Source organism: Rhododendron vialii, chromosome 7a (assembly GCF_030253575.1).
Source record: "Rhododendron vialii isolate Sample 1 chromosome 7a, ASM3025357v1".
In the NCBI taxonomy this organism is placed as follows: Eukaryota; Viridiplantae; Streptophyta; class Magnoliopsida; order Ericales; family Ericaceae; genus Rhododendron; species Rhododendron vialii.
The window spans coordinates 41,247,241-41,265,193 of record NC_080563.1 but is presented as its reverse complement, the minus strand read 5'-3'; the positions used below and the strand labels follow the sequence as shown (position 1 = coordinate 41,265,193).

Here is a 17,953-nt window from a genome sequence, read left to right as displayed (position 1 = left end):
GTAACGATTTTATTGTGGTTAACTAGAAAAATAAATTTTTGTTCATATGATTAACAAGGTGCCTCTACTAAATAATATTTCTGAATCCGTCCCTGTCCTCATGAATGGTGGTCTAGTTTGTCCTTTTTCGGATCTTTTTCGAACCCATTTGATGATCTAGTCGTTCATCATCTTTTTTCTTCAGAATGCGTTCGGAAGTTATATCAATTGTATCCGACAATGTGATTTCTAACGTGATCAATGATCTCGACAAGGATTAAAAGTAAACTATTTAGATCATCAAAATGGCCCTAGTTAGACGCAAAAAGAGGCAATTTACCAAGCAGGACTTATTAAATATAGGAAAACTCAATAATGGTCCACACACATAACATATTAGATAAATTCGAACTTTAAACTGCAAAGCATGTTCACATAGACATGCAACATTAATGAGACACCATGTCTCTGCAAAATAATACTAGAACTATGCAATACGGATATTGCTTTATTCTGCGATTACACTACTAATAGGTACTAGGAATACTTTTGCCGACTCATCAGACATGAACTTCACTCATGGCAAAAGTAGTATTCCAATTGGAATACCAATTGGAAATTGAAGTTACGGCTGGCAACATCTGGTATTCAATATCAAGCTCCCGGAATATTTTGATCATCTCCTCAACCAAAAGAGTTCTCCTCATCCACCTTTTATCCATGTCTTGATGATTCATCTGGTGTGAAAGCCACACTGAATATTTCAGCCTATTCATGTCCTCCATTCCCCTCAGTACAATCACTGGAGCTGGGTGCCAATGGTTGCTGTTGGTCTCAACATACCTGTAATTGCAGATATAACATGAGATATATTAGAATATCTTTTTGTGAACCTCTTTGGACAATATCGTTGAGAAAAAGATGATGCGTCATTGCATCTTAATGGAGTATATACCTTGTTATTCTGTCTTTCATCATGGCAATCTTTTCCATGGCAGTCGCAATGTGGATGCAGAAATCAACTGCATCTCTCATATCTGGACTACGGTAGTAATTGCTTATGGGCTTAGTAGCGAGAAGACAGTTTGGATACACGACCTTCTGGTTATCGTACCTCAGAAAAACGGTGGTCAGTATAGTCATCTCTTCAACCACCATCTGATACGAAAAGAGCCGTAATTAAGAACCTCAAACATCTAAAAAACGTGTTTATGGCTTTGTAATTTGCATATTAGCATGGCAACAGAATAACCACAGCTGTAAACTGATACAAGTATTGTTACCTGAACTCCGTCCACCTCACAACGGTCCCCCACGTCAAATGGGTGCGTTACAAACACGAAGATAATTGCCTCAAATGCTGTCTTCCAAGAGTTCCCAAATAGATACCCTGCCAGAAGCTGGGAGCCGAGAAAGACAAGAAGAGGGGTACTTGTAATTCTAAGTATAAGAAGCGAGATGACAAACACAAGGATCGCGACAGCAATGTTCAACAACTGGTGGAGTTTGTTCACGGCTGATTTTGTATCATCGAGGGACAATGAGAGCGCCCTTTGTTCTTTGAAAGCGTAAACCTAATGGGGAAAAAAACCATGTCATTACTGTCACGTTAAGCAAGCACAAGACGTTGTGTTCTGTTTCCAAAGTAGATTATACACTAACTTATTTAAGGACAGGACTAAGAGAAAATACTTACCACCCAGTTCTTCAGAGTTTGCTTGCTGATTTCCTTGCATTCACTTGCTCCTTGTAATAAGGTCATTGTCTTGGAAGCCACATCCTCTCTCAAAAAGTGTAGCAAATCCTCCATGTAAATGCATCTGATATAACAATTGAAGTTGCTTATCACCATTCTTTTCTAAATATACTCCGGGTCAACAATCGAATAGAAAATAAAGCAAAATGAAAGCTTACTTACTTAGATCCTGGCTTGGCCACATTGAAGAATATCTTCTTGGCTGCAGCTCTTGCCTGGGCTTCACTTGTGATCTGTGGTGAAACATTGATTTTCGCTTTCAAAGTTGACAGCAACCCTTTCCGAACAATTTTCACCAACCTCTTCATATTCCAAGCCGATACGTTCTTCTGACTCATCCTCTGCAAATGGTCGATACTGATACCTTCACCCTCCCTGTGTGACATACCACCAGGAAATTTGGGACTCCCTCGTCTCGCTTTGCCATTGATAGGAAATGCATTTGCTTCCTCCTGTCCATGTTGAATACGAAACAGGGGAGGTCCAGAGAGCGTCTCAATCACGTACTGATTGAACAACGACTCCTGAATCCGATCAAAAAACTTGCTCACATGGAAAGAAGAAGCAAGAGCCTTAACGACAAGTTTTTTCATTAGCCAAATAAATGTCCCCAGCAGAAGACAAATCCAGAGTCTGGCTAAAAATGGAAATACTACTTGATCCCCGTCATTCATTCTCTCGGCCGTTTTACCAAACATGAAGTGCCAGGAAATCATTACCAGTCCCATCCAAATGCAGTTCTGAACAGCATTTCTCACCCCATAGACAAAATACAGAACCCTTTTCCGTAGCAGGAAATTGCGCTCGATAAAGAAGAGAACAACCCGAATAGCCCAACCGGACACCAAATGGCCGGAGATTAGGACCAGAACCAGGGACTCCCATTTCCACATTTCAAGTTCAAACAGTTTGTTTTTCATGAACTTGGGGAATCCAAGGTTACAAGCTAAAGCAGCCAAACCGAAAACCAAACTCACAAATTGAACCGCGGAGGATGGGGTGAACTTCATTTTCTGGTACTCTTCAGGTAAATCACCCTCCAAGAACGGGTCATCTTCGTTGATTCCACACTTCATCTGCTGATGAGCCAAAAAGACAACATTTTTAAGTTACTTTTCCAAGAAGTCACAAAAAACAAAAACAGTAAATTGGAAAGCAATAATCGGGATTTTAATCCTCCAAGCAATCAACAAATGGATTTTGGCATCTGATCCTTAGTAAAAAAAAATGTACTAATAAACGCCATGCATCATGCATGGGAAACTTTTTCATGAATACATTCCCCGATATAACTTGACATGATATCGTTGCACAAGAAAAAAAGGCTTACATGCATAGGAAATACTAACAGTTAATTAAAAAGACGATTTTTTTTTTCGTTTTCGGAATTCTTGGAAAGAAAGTAACCGTGTGTGTGTGTTTTAAGCAAAAGAAAATCCTATCTAAATGATCAATTTGCATTTCAATTCAAATCCTCCTTAAGCTACACATGCGGAGTCATGATTTGGATTTGAAAAGCCAGAACATATCATGAAAACAAAATATATCCATCCCTTACTCAAAACTAAAAAGAGAAATTTTAGCCACAATATTTTTATATTCCTCACTCTAAAAAAAGCATGCACACATTTTTAAGATCGACAAATATCTTAAATAAAAAATTTATTTATTGATTTATCAAATTGAAACCTGACGTGAAAAACTATGTTAAGACATAGAAGGAGGTGGTTAGGTGGGTTTGAAATTTTTTAACCGACAAGTATCACATGGACAAAATATGGGAGAGTTCAAGAAATTTAAATTTGATATGAAACAGATATTTGATGGAAATGGGAGGATTTTTAAAGCAAATTAAATTATATGGCAAAAGAGAAAATTAAAAAATAACAATTTTTTATTTTTCAAGAAAAAGTGGTTTCTAATTTTACCTGCTTCTGAGATAGCTCGGGTGGGTCCATGAGCCTCGACTTGGTTTTAGACCTCAGCAAGAAACTCGAATTCCCTCGAAACGACGTCGAGTCAGCAGAATAAACCAAAGCCACGTCATCGACATTTGACCTTCGCTGACCCAGGGGACTATCTTGGCCGTTAATCTTGACCAGCACTTCTCTCCTTGCACTCTGAGCCATCCGATCGTCCCTAGGCAACAGAACTCGACGCTCTTCCGACAGTGACTCGAATGATTTTCCTAGTTTTTCCATCTAGTTAATGAAATTAAATTAAAAAAACACCTTGAATATTTAAAACCAAGGATTAAACGAAAAAAGAAATAAAGAGAAGGGTATTTGATTTAGCTGACAAAATAGTTGATTTTTGAAAGGTGGTGAGAGTACTAGGGAAAGTTGAAGAAAATGAACTGTTTTTTAAACATTGCCATTAGCGAGAAAGAGAAATAGGGATTGGGAAAGTGAGAAAAATGAAACGAGAGAGAGAGAGAGAGAGAGAGAGAGAGAGAGAGAGAGAGAGGGAGAGAGAGAGAGATGGTGGGGGTTGGGATGTAAGAAATGAAGCTGCATGGTGGGGGTTTATAAACACCTGGAAAAACTTGCTTCCCAAGAACTAAATCCACTCTAAAGTTCAATGTAATTAATGTTTTTTTTTTAACAGACCAATGTAATTAGTGTTATGAGTGGAGTGGATAAAAAGAAATTACAGGCATTGGAAAAAAAAATGGATTTGCTAGGTACAAACTTGCAATAAAGGTAACCAAAAATGATTGGATAAGAAATCACTAAAGTTGAATAAACATAAAATTAAGGGAAAAATTGTGTCACAAGTTTACAAGCAGTGCGCGTGCGCGTGCAGTTTCTGAAAAAAAAAATACACAAGTAAAACATAAGATGTGGATATTCTTACGTCCCCGATCCTTAATAGTATTTTCGACATACAAATGCCTGTATATACTCCTGTTTTATTAGAGTGTCAAAACTAAGAAATCAGGAGGGCAACATGCTTTTACAAAATGAAGAAGATTATATTAATAATAGTTCAGCCGCAACACTTACATAACGGATTTCATTATAAAAATTTTGAACAAATTCAAACTAATTATCTAATTATTGTAAAGTGAGAAAAACACATGGCACTCTATGTCTTCACCCTGTCCTGGACGTGGGCAACATTCTTTTACTTTTAATTTACCATTTTATTATGGTAACTTTAACAAGCCCGTCTTCTATCTCTAGGTTTTCTAATACAGAAAATTAACTAGTCATCCTTCAAGCCGATCAAAAAACAATCTTCAAGGTGAATTCCGAGCTATGCTGCAGGAGCATCTGAAATGATTAGTTAGATAATTCGTGTTTTAATTAAAATTCTTCTGGTATAAAAGCTTACTAGAGCAACTAATTTAGGACATTCCATATAATATAAGCTTTGAGCGTGGAATTGGTCTCCAAGAAGAGTCGAGGCATGCAAAAGTTGACCCGAATGCCCAAGTAATTGTCAAAAAAAGGTAAAGAAGATTGCTTGGAGGGTTAATAGATCATAGATTATACAACAATTTACTTTGAGGGTAGTTTTCCTTATTAACCCGATGTAATAATTAAATCTCGGATGTATCAAATAGAAGGTCGCGACTTGATCGATTGTCACCCTAAGTTAAAAACACTCCATCGTCGTTAGGAATATAATGGCGTGACTTTGAATCTAAAAAAAATAAAAATAGGCGTCTATGTTTTTTAAATGATATCTGTAAATTTGTCCGTAAAAACTAATTACAATCTTTTGATTAATTAGTAAAAACATCTTGTAAATTTCTTCACAAAAAAAAAAAAAAAAAAAAAACTAGCTAGAATCCATTAAGAGCAAAACTGCTGAGAATAGAGACAACTAAATAGGGACGGATTAGTCGAGGTGTATGTATAGTGGCTCAAACCATGGTTATCAAAATAAATAATAATAAATTAGGACGAAGGAGGTAAAGTAGGGATTTGTTGTAGAAACTTGCTTCCCAATGAACCAGAGTCACAGTGTGTTTAATACAATGCTAGAAGAAGTAAGCAAAATGTTAGATATTTGAGATTCTCGAGTTGTAAAAACCTGCTTAATTCCATAAAACACAAGAATATTAACATAGAAAAGACAAAATATTGTAAGGAACATTTAATAGACTTAAATTTGTTGAGATGAGTTATCCCATAAAAAAATAATAAGTACTTCCCCATTCGCAAAACTAGAGTCATAATGTAAAAGAACAATGCTATGTATGCCGACCAATTATCCCGAAAATGCATCGAAAAGATAAGATTTATCTTTTCGGTGCATTTTCAGGGTACTTAGAGTTATTAAATGTGAAAACACAAGTTCGACTCTTCATAAAGCGAATAAGATTTAATGGTAAGGTCAGCGCGATGAATTTGTAGGGTTATAATTTTTACACTCCCTTTTTCCATATATTAGTTACCTAAACGCAATTATATAAATAAATGAAGTGAGATTTTACCACATTATTAATTTCAGATTTATCTGGTTGCAGAAACTTGTATCCCAATCCAGGACTAGAGTTTAAATGTAATGAAGAGAATGCTACCAAAAGCATAGCAAAATTTAAGACATCTAGTTGTAAAAACTTGCATATCAATCCACAGCATAGTTTTTTTTTTTTTTTTTTTTCAAGCTGTAAGAAAATACAAACGTAAGGATTACACGAAACTAGAAACAACTCCTCAATCACTAAAGTCCAACCCAACCACCCAACTACAAGTCCTATTAGGTGGAGAAATAAGCCTAACAAATACATAGGGAAAATACTTACACGTAGATGTCTCCCAACCCCATATTATGCCAGCATCTCTTTCGGTTCTTCGGCCACCCTTTGGATTCTCAACTAGAAAACCGGGCAACAATATTAATAGTCAGAATGGTACTCTATAATAACAATTACTCCTACATTATACTCCAACAAAAAAAGTTAAACTCAAGACGGACCTGACCTAGGTTTGCTTAGATGTGGAAACTTGCATCCGAATCCAAATTAGAGTTATGATAGAGAAAATACAATTAATGTTACGGTCAACTAAAGTAAATTTTTAAAAATTGGAATTTTTTTTCTTGTAAAAACTGTATCCAATTATCTACACCAAAACGAGGTTTCTGATAAGATAATTTATTACTACAAATCAGCAAAGCAAGAACAAAGACCAATTTATTTATTTTTTTGTCACATTTTATACATCAGCAAAATTAGAGGAGTTAGTGGATTAGTCCACAGGGAACACAGAGATTGTCCGTAGTCCCGAACCCCACCCATGCCCCTCGTGGGGCTCGAACCCCTACCTGGAGGGAGGCGGTGAACTTTGCCGCCTGAACAAGCGAGCAAGTTCAACAAAGACCAATTAAGGTGATGGCACTAAGAGTCCGACAATGAAAACAGAGAGGAAAAAGAATTGTAACATCCATCGGAAAGAACAATGCCACAAATAAGGATAAATAATGTGCACTCTAAATGTTTGAGTTTTGTTTACGTACGTGCAATTTAAAACGAAAGGTTTTCGAGTTTTGTATAGATGCTACCAAATTCAGCAGTAGTAGTAGATTTTTTTTGTAAATATTACTACGAAATATATTCTTTTTTTTTTAAACAGAAATATTAAGAAAATAATAACACTGTGTAGGGCCCAATAAAGGGCTGCATCAAAGTAAAGGCCCAAATCCCACGTCGTCGCCATAATGGTTAAAACGGGCCCCGAAGTACTGGGCTAAGGCTTGCCAACCTCCCATTGGGTCGAACGGTAGAATGGGGCCAATTCATTTGGGCCATCCAGTGACCTCACTACTTGGATGCCAGCTGCGGCGGCTAGGCTAGCATCGGAGTTAAATTTATTTATTTTTTGGTCCAATTTTATTACCAGTAAGTTTTATTTGAACACTCAGATTATGTGTTATGAACACCCATGAGTCTATTTACCATAGTTGGACACCTAAAAAAATTAATAAGTCCAAACAAATTCCATACTCCTCACAACAAAAAATAAAAAAAGAGATGAAAAACCGAAGATCAATCGCCAGCAAGCAGTATCTTGTCTTCCTTTTCTCTAATGACTATCGAGACCATGTCCCTTGATTAAGTTTTAAATTAATGTATTTATTTAGTATTCATAACATTAACTTCTCATAATTTTTTAGTAGTGGAAAAATTCTTTAAGAAATTTAATTGTGTTGCAAGATTCATCTTATTTGTATAATACTCAAAAAAATTCTAAGTGAAGCACTGTTGGCATGAACAATCTTAAATCAGATACTGGACTCCAACAAAAAAAAATCTGGTCATATCATTCAATTGGTATGGACAAAATAAGAAATTATATCTCCAAAAAGGTTTGTGCCAATCTATTTAGCACCATTTCTCTCAAATTGGTATTAATGGATTCATTTTTTGGTTTAATCTTGCTTGGCACGATATATGAATAATAGAACTTCCTAGCTACAACTCCACAACAAAGGTTCTAGAAGTTCATTGATAAACCCGTAAGCCATCATATTATGAAAGATTCTAATAGACCCAAAAAGCTTATACCATGTTCTAGTATATTTCACATATTTCCAGAAGAGACCAAAAGACTAGCATATTCTAGAAGTTTTTTGAGCATTCTAGTGAAGTCTTGTGTTTTTTAAAATATTTGAAAATTTCCGTAGAGATCCGGATCCAAAGAGGTTGGACCTCCGGTCAAAGCAACTGTCCACAGTTATGCAATATATATAGATAGGTTGGGAGGAGGAGGACGAGCAACACAAAAACGTGAGCATCCTGGCAGCAGCGGAAATGGTGCATGACCAGTGGGGGCATGGGTCTCACTGTACTTTCCAGTAAATTCAATTTCACCCCTACATATAGAAGCCTTGACAAATGATAACCCAAAAATTATACATTTTTTTTCATTTTATATCACTTATATCCCTTAGTATCTTTGCCAAATCTCTAAAAAGGTTCTCTTAACCTAATGGTTTTACATAAAGAACCATTATCTATACATATACTCTACCAAATTTTATATTTTAAGTTCATTATTTTTTTTTTATTATTGGTTAGTATAAGTAAAAGATAGAACATCTACTCGACGAGTTCTACTAACTGAACGTTTCCGATCATTGAAACAAAATCGGAGCAAACCCTGGACTATAACTTGTAGGTTTGTTTCTTTCTTGACTTGTGATTTCATAATGAATGGAACTTTTTCATTACATATACGGCAAGGTTGATTGTATTTGTATTTAGTTTTCATTTTAACTTGTGACCTGGTTCTCTCTAACTCTCTTTCTTTATGCAGATTGGGATGTTGATAAATTTTGGTATGGCAAAGAGGTAGGTCAAATCAACAGAGGGGTTAGCTCCAATATCATGAGCTAGCAAAAGAAGATGACAAGACTAGTCACGTGAATGAGAGAGAGAGGAGGGGCAAGGCGGTTTTAGGGTTTCTTGGGGCGTGTTATAAAAGCATTACACACCTCAATTTCTGTGTAGTCTCCTTGCATTGCATTTCTGGTGGTCTTTATTCATTACTATCTCACAAGTCAGCATAGGAGGGAGTAACGGAGCTGTTGAATGCCGCGTTTGGGGTGGATTCTCGAGAAAGCTTGGTCAACTTAAAAGACTTGCAAAGTTCTGTTGCTAATATCTCAAAACGACAGAAAGAGATGTTCAGAATCCAAAAGGAGATGCAAGCCTCTCTTGACCGTTTGGTGTCGCGGGGGCCGAGATCTGCTCCGACCCTGCTTTCTTCAACTCCGGCTGATACAGTGGACACTTCTACAACTCCAGCAGATACAGCGGATACAACAACTCCGGTTGCAAATACCCCCAGCTCAACCACCAGTACCCCTTCCTCCGCTGCACCAGATGTCGACGACACACTGGAGCCGACCGATATCTTTTGATTAGCTCTTTTCGCCGTACGTATAAGCTGGTTTCTTTTGAGGTTTGGAATTTTGGAAATTGGATCATATTCCCATGAGTGTTAAGAATTGTAGAGAAGTATGTTTGGTTTAGTTATTAATTATTATCATCATTTTGTATGGTTTACTATTAGACAGTGACTTCTGTTGGGAGTTTTAATTAATCCTGTTAATTGTTCCTCGTTAAAACAGTCTCTATGGATTAATTTATTGCATGTCATGTTTTTTTTATTTGGAAAAGCTTAATTTGTGTTCAATCAAATTCCAGTTGATCCTGTGTCTACCGTTGTTGTTGCTACATCTAAAGGTTGATTGTATTTGTATTTAGTTTTCATTTTAACTTGTGACCCGGTTCTCTCTAACTCTATTTCTTTATGCAGGTTGGGATGTTGATAAATTTTGGTATGGCAAAGAGGTAGGTCAAATCAACAGAGGGGTTAGCTCCAATATCATGAGCTGGCAAAAAAAAGTGACAAGACTAGTCACGTGACTGAGAGGGGGGGGACTGAGACCGGGGGGGGGGGGTGGTGAGGCAAGGCGGTTTTAGGATTTCTTGGGGCGTGTTATAAAAGCATTACACACCTCAATCTCTATGTAGCCTCCTTACACTGCATTTCTCTCTAGGAATTTTCATGAGCTTCAGAGCCAAAATTTATGTTGTAAATGCAGCAAAAATCCTGAGGTCAAAAGCTAACTTTGGGAAGAAGGGCTCTTTTTTTTGAGCCTTGAAAAATGGGAAAGACAAATGGAAGCAGCTGATTGAGACACATATTGACGCTGTAATAGGAAGAGAGCATCAGAGTTTTGGATAATTCTGTTGCTAATATCTTGGAACGGCAGATAGAAATTCTCAAAATCTAGAAGGAAATGCAAGCAGATATTGGTTGCCTAGGCCAGCATCTCCTCCAACTATGTTTCTTCATCTCCATCCCCGGCAGGTACAACTCTGGCGGCGAGTACAACTTCGACAGATACAATTCCGGCACAAGATGTTGATGTGCCGGGCCGACTGATTACAGTCTTGGTTATTGTTCCACATTGTGAAAACAGTCTTCACAGATTATTTTCATTATGCTGTGTTTGCTAGTACTTTATTTGGAAATGTTCAATCAAATGAGTTGATCCTGTCTTTACCTTTGTTGCTGCATCTAAGGCTTGTTTTCAATTCTGCACTATTTCTGCTACTTATAAGGTGGTTTTGGAACGTGATGCTCCCCTCTAGCCAATATGGCATGGAGAAAACCAACCCCTAACTGCTTTAAACTCAACTGTGATGTATCTCTTCCTTGTGGATTTCCTTTGGAACATTTTTCTTCTTTTGCGTTTTCTTAAATGTTACAATCGGTAATTTTGAACTTTTAAATTTATTTATTTTTCGTCATTTCTGTTGGATTAATTATTTTTTTGTAGAAAGAAACCAAAAAATGAAATTATAACACAAATTTCAATAAAGATGAAAAAGTGGTAAAACTACAAGTTTAGTGTCCTTTTGTTCGACTTATCCATTTTTCATCTTTCTTGTGAACTTTGTCAATACCTCATGTGGAGATGAATATTTAATCCCAAAATCCTTGACAAAAAATAAAAAAATAAAAAATTCTCACTAATTTAGACAAAAACCCTGTATATTTTGAATTTGAGGGGGAAAAAATGTCATTTAATTGTTATGCTATTTTTTTTATTTTCCTGATATCATATTTCCTTCTCCAATTGGTTTGATACGGATGTTACATATTATGATGCATTTGAACTTTGGATAGTTTTAGGTCCACCCACTCAAACATACCACTCAGGTACTTAGTGTGGGCTTCTAGAATCTATTTCTATTATCCGAATGGTTTCTTTATTTGTCCAAGCAAAAAATTAGGTTAATTAGATGTTTGTAGCAATTAAAATTTTTAAAGTTGAATTGAGATAAGGACAATATTTTTTCATTGTTTATGAATTGATCTGAATCAAGAGTAATTATTTAGTAGTCCGGGAGTATTGCTACGTGATACTCCCTATTTTATAGCCACACATTCATGTGGGGTCCATACACTTAGTGGTATATCCCACAAGAATGTGTGAAATTATAAAGTGGCAGGGAGCACCACGTGGCGGTACTCCCGAAATATTGTATAATTTTACTTGAATCAGGTTCTACTTGATATTTGAACAACCTTTTTTGAATGAATGAAATAAAGTGTCGAAAATTTTAAAATGAACGGCTCATATTGTTGTAAGACCTCACGGTATTTTGTGTGTTTGAGACTGTACATAAAAATTTCTTGAACTTTTGAAGCAATTGGTAATGTGCAATACTACAGCTAGACGGGCATTTTTAGGTTCTGGAAACAACAAAAACTCTAAAAATTTAACACATTTTACCATCTAGTTTCCACTGGCCTTGAAACATTCCTCTACATCATTCACAATGTGCCATGTGTCATTTTGCTTGTTTAATTACCAAGACAAAGTACATGGACCCACAAGATATCATTTCTTAGGGTTTGTTCCACTAACTAAAATAATATTTATAAGTACGTTTTTTGAATTAAATGTTATGCATTATAAAAGAACGACCTATCTCATAAAGCAAAAAATAAATATTTAAAAAATAAGAACTATAATGGAACGAAGCCTAAATGTCAATGGACATGTGCAAAATGAAGTTATATTAGACTTTGGAGGAGTTGTGGAGGACCCCGAGAAGAGAGGCAGCTGCTAGTACTCCATTCAGCTTTCCCGAGTACAATGTAGCGTTGTCTCCGTGATACTTCTAAATATTTATGCAGCAACAAATTATCTGGTAGAAACATTATCTTCTATTTCTGTTGAGTGATTAAGAAACAAATAGTGATGCACATTATGTGATGACAACTTTTATTTGCGGAAAATGTCACATTACAATGCCACAATATTAATACGATACTTTGGAGTACCCAATAATTGGCCTAGCATGGAGTAGAATGTGTCAATAAATTAGTAAGAGAACAGCATGCGAGAAGAATTGAATGGGAGGGGGAATCTTTGTCTGACTGCAGAAGTAAATGAAAAGCAAACAGCAACCCGTTTTTGATTGATGAAAATGGCTCTGCAGATTCCTCCTCCTCCTTCTTCTTCTGCACCACCCACCTATTTAACCTATTAAAGATTGGCCCAAGCCCAACGCTCCCCCTGTCTTCACATTTAACTCCTCCTCGACCAACCAACTTTTCTCAGATTCTTCGAAACGAAAATGCCAAAAAAACAGTCCTTAATTAATTTGAGTTGTTTTGACTTGTGTGTTGAAGTAGTGTAATCAAATGAGCAACGAGACTCACATATTCGGTGTTATTTGATGAAGGTTTTGTTTTTGAGGTAATAGCAGAGCCGGTCCTGACTTTTCAGGAACTTAAAACGAAAATTAAAAATAAGATCTCTTTTATAGGATTATAATAAGGGATAACAAAGTAAATTGAGCCCTTACAATTCATAATTTTTTGGAAGTCTAAAACGGTCACAACACTTATTAGCTTACGGCCGGCTCTGGATAATAGTGGACAGAGATAAATAGATCAATATATAAGAGTAATAAGTGGAGCGAGAATTTATTAAAATTCGTGACAAAAACGGTGTGGTCTTGGAATGGAAATCCTGAGTGAACAAAGCCACACTTTTGACTCCTTTACGTTATTGACAATTGAGTAGACTGGTTTTAGAAACACATTCGATTGAAACAAAACAATGAACAAACTTTATACGTACGTCCGTAGTACACGTGGTGATGGTTTAACCATTGCTCTAATTGGAGGCAGAGGAGATCATAACAGTCAAACCACCAACTAATCGTTCTTCTGGGTATTTACTAGGATTTTTTTTCCTTCAATGCTTGAAATCAAGTCTTACATAGTTGCTTGACAAGGCTAATCATACTCTAGACGTTTAGTAAGCAATGGGACCGTTTCTTGGGTCTAGGCAGCAGAGTCCTTTTCAAATGACTATATATGCAATGTTGAGGTTAAAATCCGAACAATAATTGTTAGCGGATATATTAAGTTATCCTTTTACACATATAGTCAATGATAGTGCGGGTACGTAATCATGAGCTAAGGGTGTGTTCCACTAAAATAAGTACTCCCTCCGTTCCTTTTTAAATGTCCTACTTCGTAACTCCAACTTATTAAAAAAATATCATCATTATACCTTTCACATCAACTTTTTTTTTCACTTTTCCTACTTACCCATCATCATTACACTTTTTACTCACTAACTTTTCAAAATAGAATCTACTTTTAGGGACAAAATAGACAATGTATCAACTTTTACTCACTAACTTTACCAAATGGACACTTATTAAGGAACAGCCCAAAATGGAGTACTGGACTATAATAAGGGGACGGAGGGAGTAGTATTTTTAAAATTAAAGGTAATGTATTTTGAGGGAATGGCATGTCTAGTAAAACGGAAAATAAGTACTTAAAAAATAAGAATCTTAACAGAATGGAGCCTAAGTGTATTCCGATCATTCACAAATTAGGAGGACTAGAACAGCCAAGTCGATTGATTCAACTAGGTGTTCGTATATATATAGTAGCATTGAATTGGACCCTTTAAATTTGGCCAAAAACCTTTTTGAATCAGTGTCGTATCACTTTGAAAGAGCCAATGTTATGTTAGAGCTAGTCTACCCGTTGAAGCCAAAATAACATTGTCAAAGACATTTTTTAATAAGCTACGTACAATGTCAAAAAGTAAAAAAATAGTAATGCTTCTTTAGCTATTTGGTGTCATTTCCATTTTGGCACAATCTCAAAATCAAACCATTGATTTAAACCCCTTTCATTTTTTCATGCAAATCAAACAGCTTGGTTGATATGACAAGTTCAGCAATTGCCAAAGTTGATACCAAATCTGGCGCCAATAATGGCATTGCCTGGGCATTGAACTTGGTTCTTGATGCTCAATTTTGCCTTTTGGCACGGTATTTGGCACATGGGTAACCTGTTCTCAGGGGTGCAACTATTAAATGTAACTTCAGAGGGAAAGTGGTAAAGTTAGGGCAACATTTTAAGACTTGTTGGAAAGAAAACAAGCATGAAACTAAAATAAGACTCTTTCGATAAATGGGTTTGCCTTTTTTCTGAAGATCATGTATGCGAATATCTTTGTCCCGTACAAAAGTGCATCCATCAAAATAAAAGTTTTCAATGGTCTCATTTATATATATAAGTAGGATCATAGAAATTCCGTTTGACGAAACTTTGAGCTAAAAATGACTTTGAGGGTCGTCTATACGTACGCAATATTTTTCACGGGAGCAAAAGTATAATTTGTTGGAATTTACAGTTCCAACAAAGTATAATATCAAAATTCTAACCTTGGGAGGAGTAAGTAATTAGAGGGAAACAATACACAAGGCCATAATCTCGATCTCAAACATCATTTCTATTATCATCCTATTTCTGCTATAGGAAAGTCAAAGTTACTTATGTGAGGGTAAAGAATATAGCGAGGGACTAAGATCCACCAGAATGTCGTAAGAGATGAAAGAGGCACTAAGATATTGGCGCGGCTCAATCAAAGTAGAAAGCATCCATATGGCACATATATAACAGAGTCAGGGTGCTTGATGTGGGCTAGGCACAACAGGATTGACTGATTGGCTGTGACTCGAACCGGCGTCTCAACAACCCGTTGGCCTTCAAAATGACACCGTTTTGAGTTACAGCCAATATTCCTGCTGTGCATAGAGCACAACGTGCCCTCGAACTCCCTACATATCACCTCAACCGTGTTTTCCTGGAAACAAAATTGATGTGCTTTGTTTGTCTGAGTGAACCAAGCCAATATCGCAGTGACTGTTTCAGTGTTTGATCAACCTGAACCATGCACAGCCAAGGAACAAAAAGTTCGAAACAGAACAAAACATTTGCCAAAAAAAAATGGAACTGTAATGAAGGTGGAGGTGGTGATGGTGGTGGTGGTGGTGAAGGGAAGAGAGAGAGAAAAGAGAGGTGATGGAGAAAATGGGAATGTCTTGGTTTGTATTTAAGAAGAAGATAGATACTATTGGAGTTTGCAGAAATGCATTTAAGACCTCCACTACCAAACTCTGGAAAAGGAAGACCAGGAGCCATTAATTGTACTACTAGCAAGTACCAACCCCCACACGCCAAACAAGTTTATTCATCAATCAGGTTTTCCTGTTATTGTTCTCGGCTGTGTTTTAATTTATCATTTTCATCCGACATATGCCAGATAATTACGGAATTGATTTTGACACTCTGACTAGATATTCACACTCCGCTTTTGGAGTGCAGATAGTAAAATTTTAGAGTGCAAAAATCACTGTGTCACGGTATTTTAAGAAGTCATTGATATTCTACCTACTTGAGCTAGGGCCAAGTGATATAGTGAATCTTTCACATATGTTCCTAACAACGTCCATCTATCTAATAATCATATTTTGTATCATAAAACAGGGCCATTTGGTCTGACTTTAAATGGGGCATCGGCTAGTGAACAATGACATTGATCTCTCAGGATTAATTGAGATGCACGAAGCTGATCCGGGCACTTGGTTATACCAAAAAAAAAAAAGGGCCTTTTGCTAGAGTACTAACTTTGTACTACGAATATTTCTTACGAACAGCAGTTTCTGTATAGATGAAGGACTGGCCTGGTAGTTGAAATGCTCCACCATTAAGCGTGATGCCACAGTTGGGAACATCAAACAGCTTCCTCTTACTGAAATACAGTTAGAAAATAAAATCCAGTACTAGCAGCGTTAGGTTGAATTTTGATGACACAACATCGATTCAAGATCGATACGCTGTTGACACGCGCTCTATGACCAACTGTCCCCATTTCCCTCGCAAAAACCCTTTGCCCGGAAATCGATTGTGATTCTATCTGAACATAGAAATTTCATAAACTAACAGTCCCTGGGACCGACCATCCGGCCATGAACAAATGAGGAGGATGAAACAAAAGCTTAGGTCTTACGGGATTGAATATCGAAGGAAGGATCATCGAGACCCGTATTGCTCTTCTCCATTGGTTAGGCAAAGTTGTTGCTGTTGTCGAAGTTTGGCAAGAGTGGTCCGAAAGCATGCTTAGTTAGATGGACAAAGTGTTGGGCTGGGGAATCTCACACAACACGACATCATCACCGTGGCCAACATCATCACCGTGGCGTACATGGTTTGGCCGGAATGTTCATAATTAGTTTCGCTTATCAGTTATACTTCCCGCTGAAGTTGACCTGAAAGCTATAGTTCTATAAAAGAAATATCAAAGCTTTGCAAAGCACCAAAGCTTGATTTCCCTAATGGTGGCACTCTTGTGGTGCCATTTGACATGTTAAGGGTTCAAGTCATGGTACATGCACTCACATCAAAAAAACATAAGGTATTTTAAAATACCTACTTTTTGTGAATCAAGAAAGCTCTCTTATTTTTTTTTTAATAAAATAAAACAATGCGTAACAATTACTTTAGCATATAGCAAGATTTTTTTTGGGATTTCCACAAAAAATAATGGAGTATTACAAATTGAAAATTCTCTCACTCTCTCTATTCTGCCTCTCTACCTCTCTCCCCACACTTCCACAGTCTCTATATACCACCCACATTTAGCTAAATGGAGGAAAGAGGGAAAAGCTCCAAGAAGCTGTTAATGCTTCTCCGGCTAACGGCGGGAGTGGGTGGCGCCGATGGCTGATGTATTTGTCTCTCACTCTTTCCCTCAATTTGGGGGATTCTCTCCACTTGGAGAAACTCGTCGTCAACACAAAGCTTTTGTAAAAGTTTGGCAAAGTCATTTTCTTGTGCTAAATTTGGCATGAAATTAAAGTTGGCTTATCATCACACACTATTTAGGATCTTCGAAGTTTTTGATCCATTCGGTGAAAATTTGATAATTGCGCTAAAATGGATTTCCACCTTAGATCAGTATAGTCAATTTCTGGCCCTTCGATATTGTAACAAGCTAAAGAATTACTTTAATTTTGCAAAACTGGCATATGATACAATGAAGATGCTCCATTTTTAAAAAAATAAATGACGATGCTCATATCTGATTTAATTCACTCCGGCTGACCCATAAAAGTTTCTTCTTTTTTCCGTTGATGAAAGTATAGTTATTGGGCTCATGAGCCCCTCTTCGTTGGGCTCAATGCGATAAGCTTAGCCTGAAACGATGTGGGAGATGATTCAGCCCACTACACATGGCGCGACTAAATCAGAAATAGGGAAATTCTAGGGAATAAGGGAAAATGTTACTACTATGATGGGTCCATAAAAGTGTTCCCCGTAAGAATTGTCACAATTCAATAAACCCCGGCTTAAAAGCTACATATTC

At 36.8% G+C, this 17,953-nt stretch overlaps 1 protein-coding gene across 1 annotated transcript; it reads right to left on the bottom strand.

Moving 5' to 3' along the window:
- Window positions 1-385: 385 nt before the first annotated feature.
- LOC131334506 (mechanosensitive ion channel protein 6-like) lies at window positions 386-2,826 on the bottom strand. The gene is made up of 5 exons (XM_058369545.1): window positions 1,898-2,826; window positions 1,676-1,799; window positions 1,263-1,553; window positions 935-1,137; window positions 386-822 (listed from the first exon to the last, which is right to left on the bottom strand). The coding sequence occupies exons 1-5, from the start codon at window positions 2,809-2,811 to the stop codon at window positions 540-542; spliced, it is 1,815 nt and encodes a 604-aa protein (XP_058225528.1). The 5' UTR covers window positions 2,812-2,826; the 3' UTR covers window positions 386-539.
- Window positions 2,827-17,953: the final 15,127 nt, after the last annotated feature.

Excerpts from the sequence above, each read along its gene's own strand:
- LOC131334506 (XM_058369545.1), bottom strand. The coding sequence starts at position 2,811 with ATGAAGTGTGGAATCAACGAAGATGACCCGTTCTTGGAGGGTGATTTA. Across the intron at positions 1,800-1,897 it reads GTGGCCAAGCCAGGATCTAA|ATGCATTTACATGGAGGATT; the intron begins GTAAGTAAGCTT and ends TTGTTATATCAG. Across the intron at positions 1,138-1,262 it reads GTGAGGTGGACGGAGTTCAG|ATGGTGGTTGAAGAGATGAC; the intron begins GTAACAATACTT and ends TTTTCGTATCAG.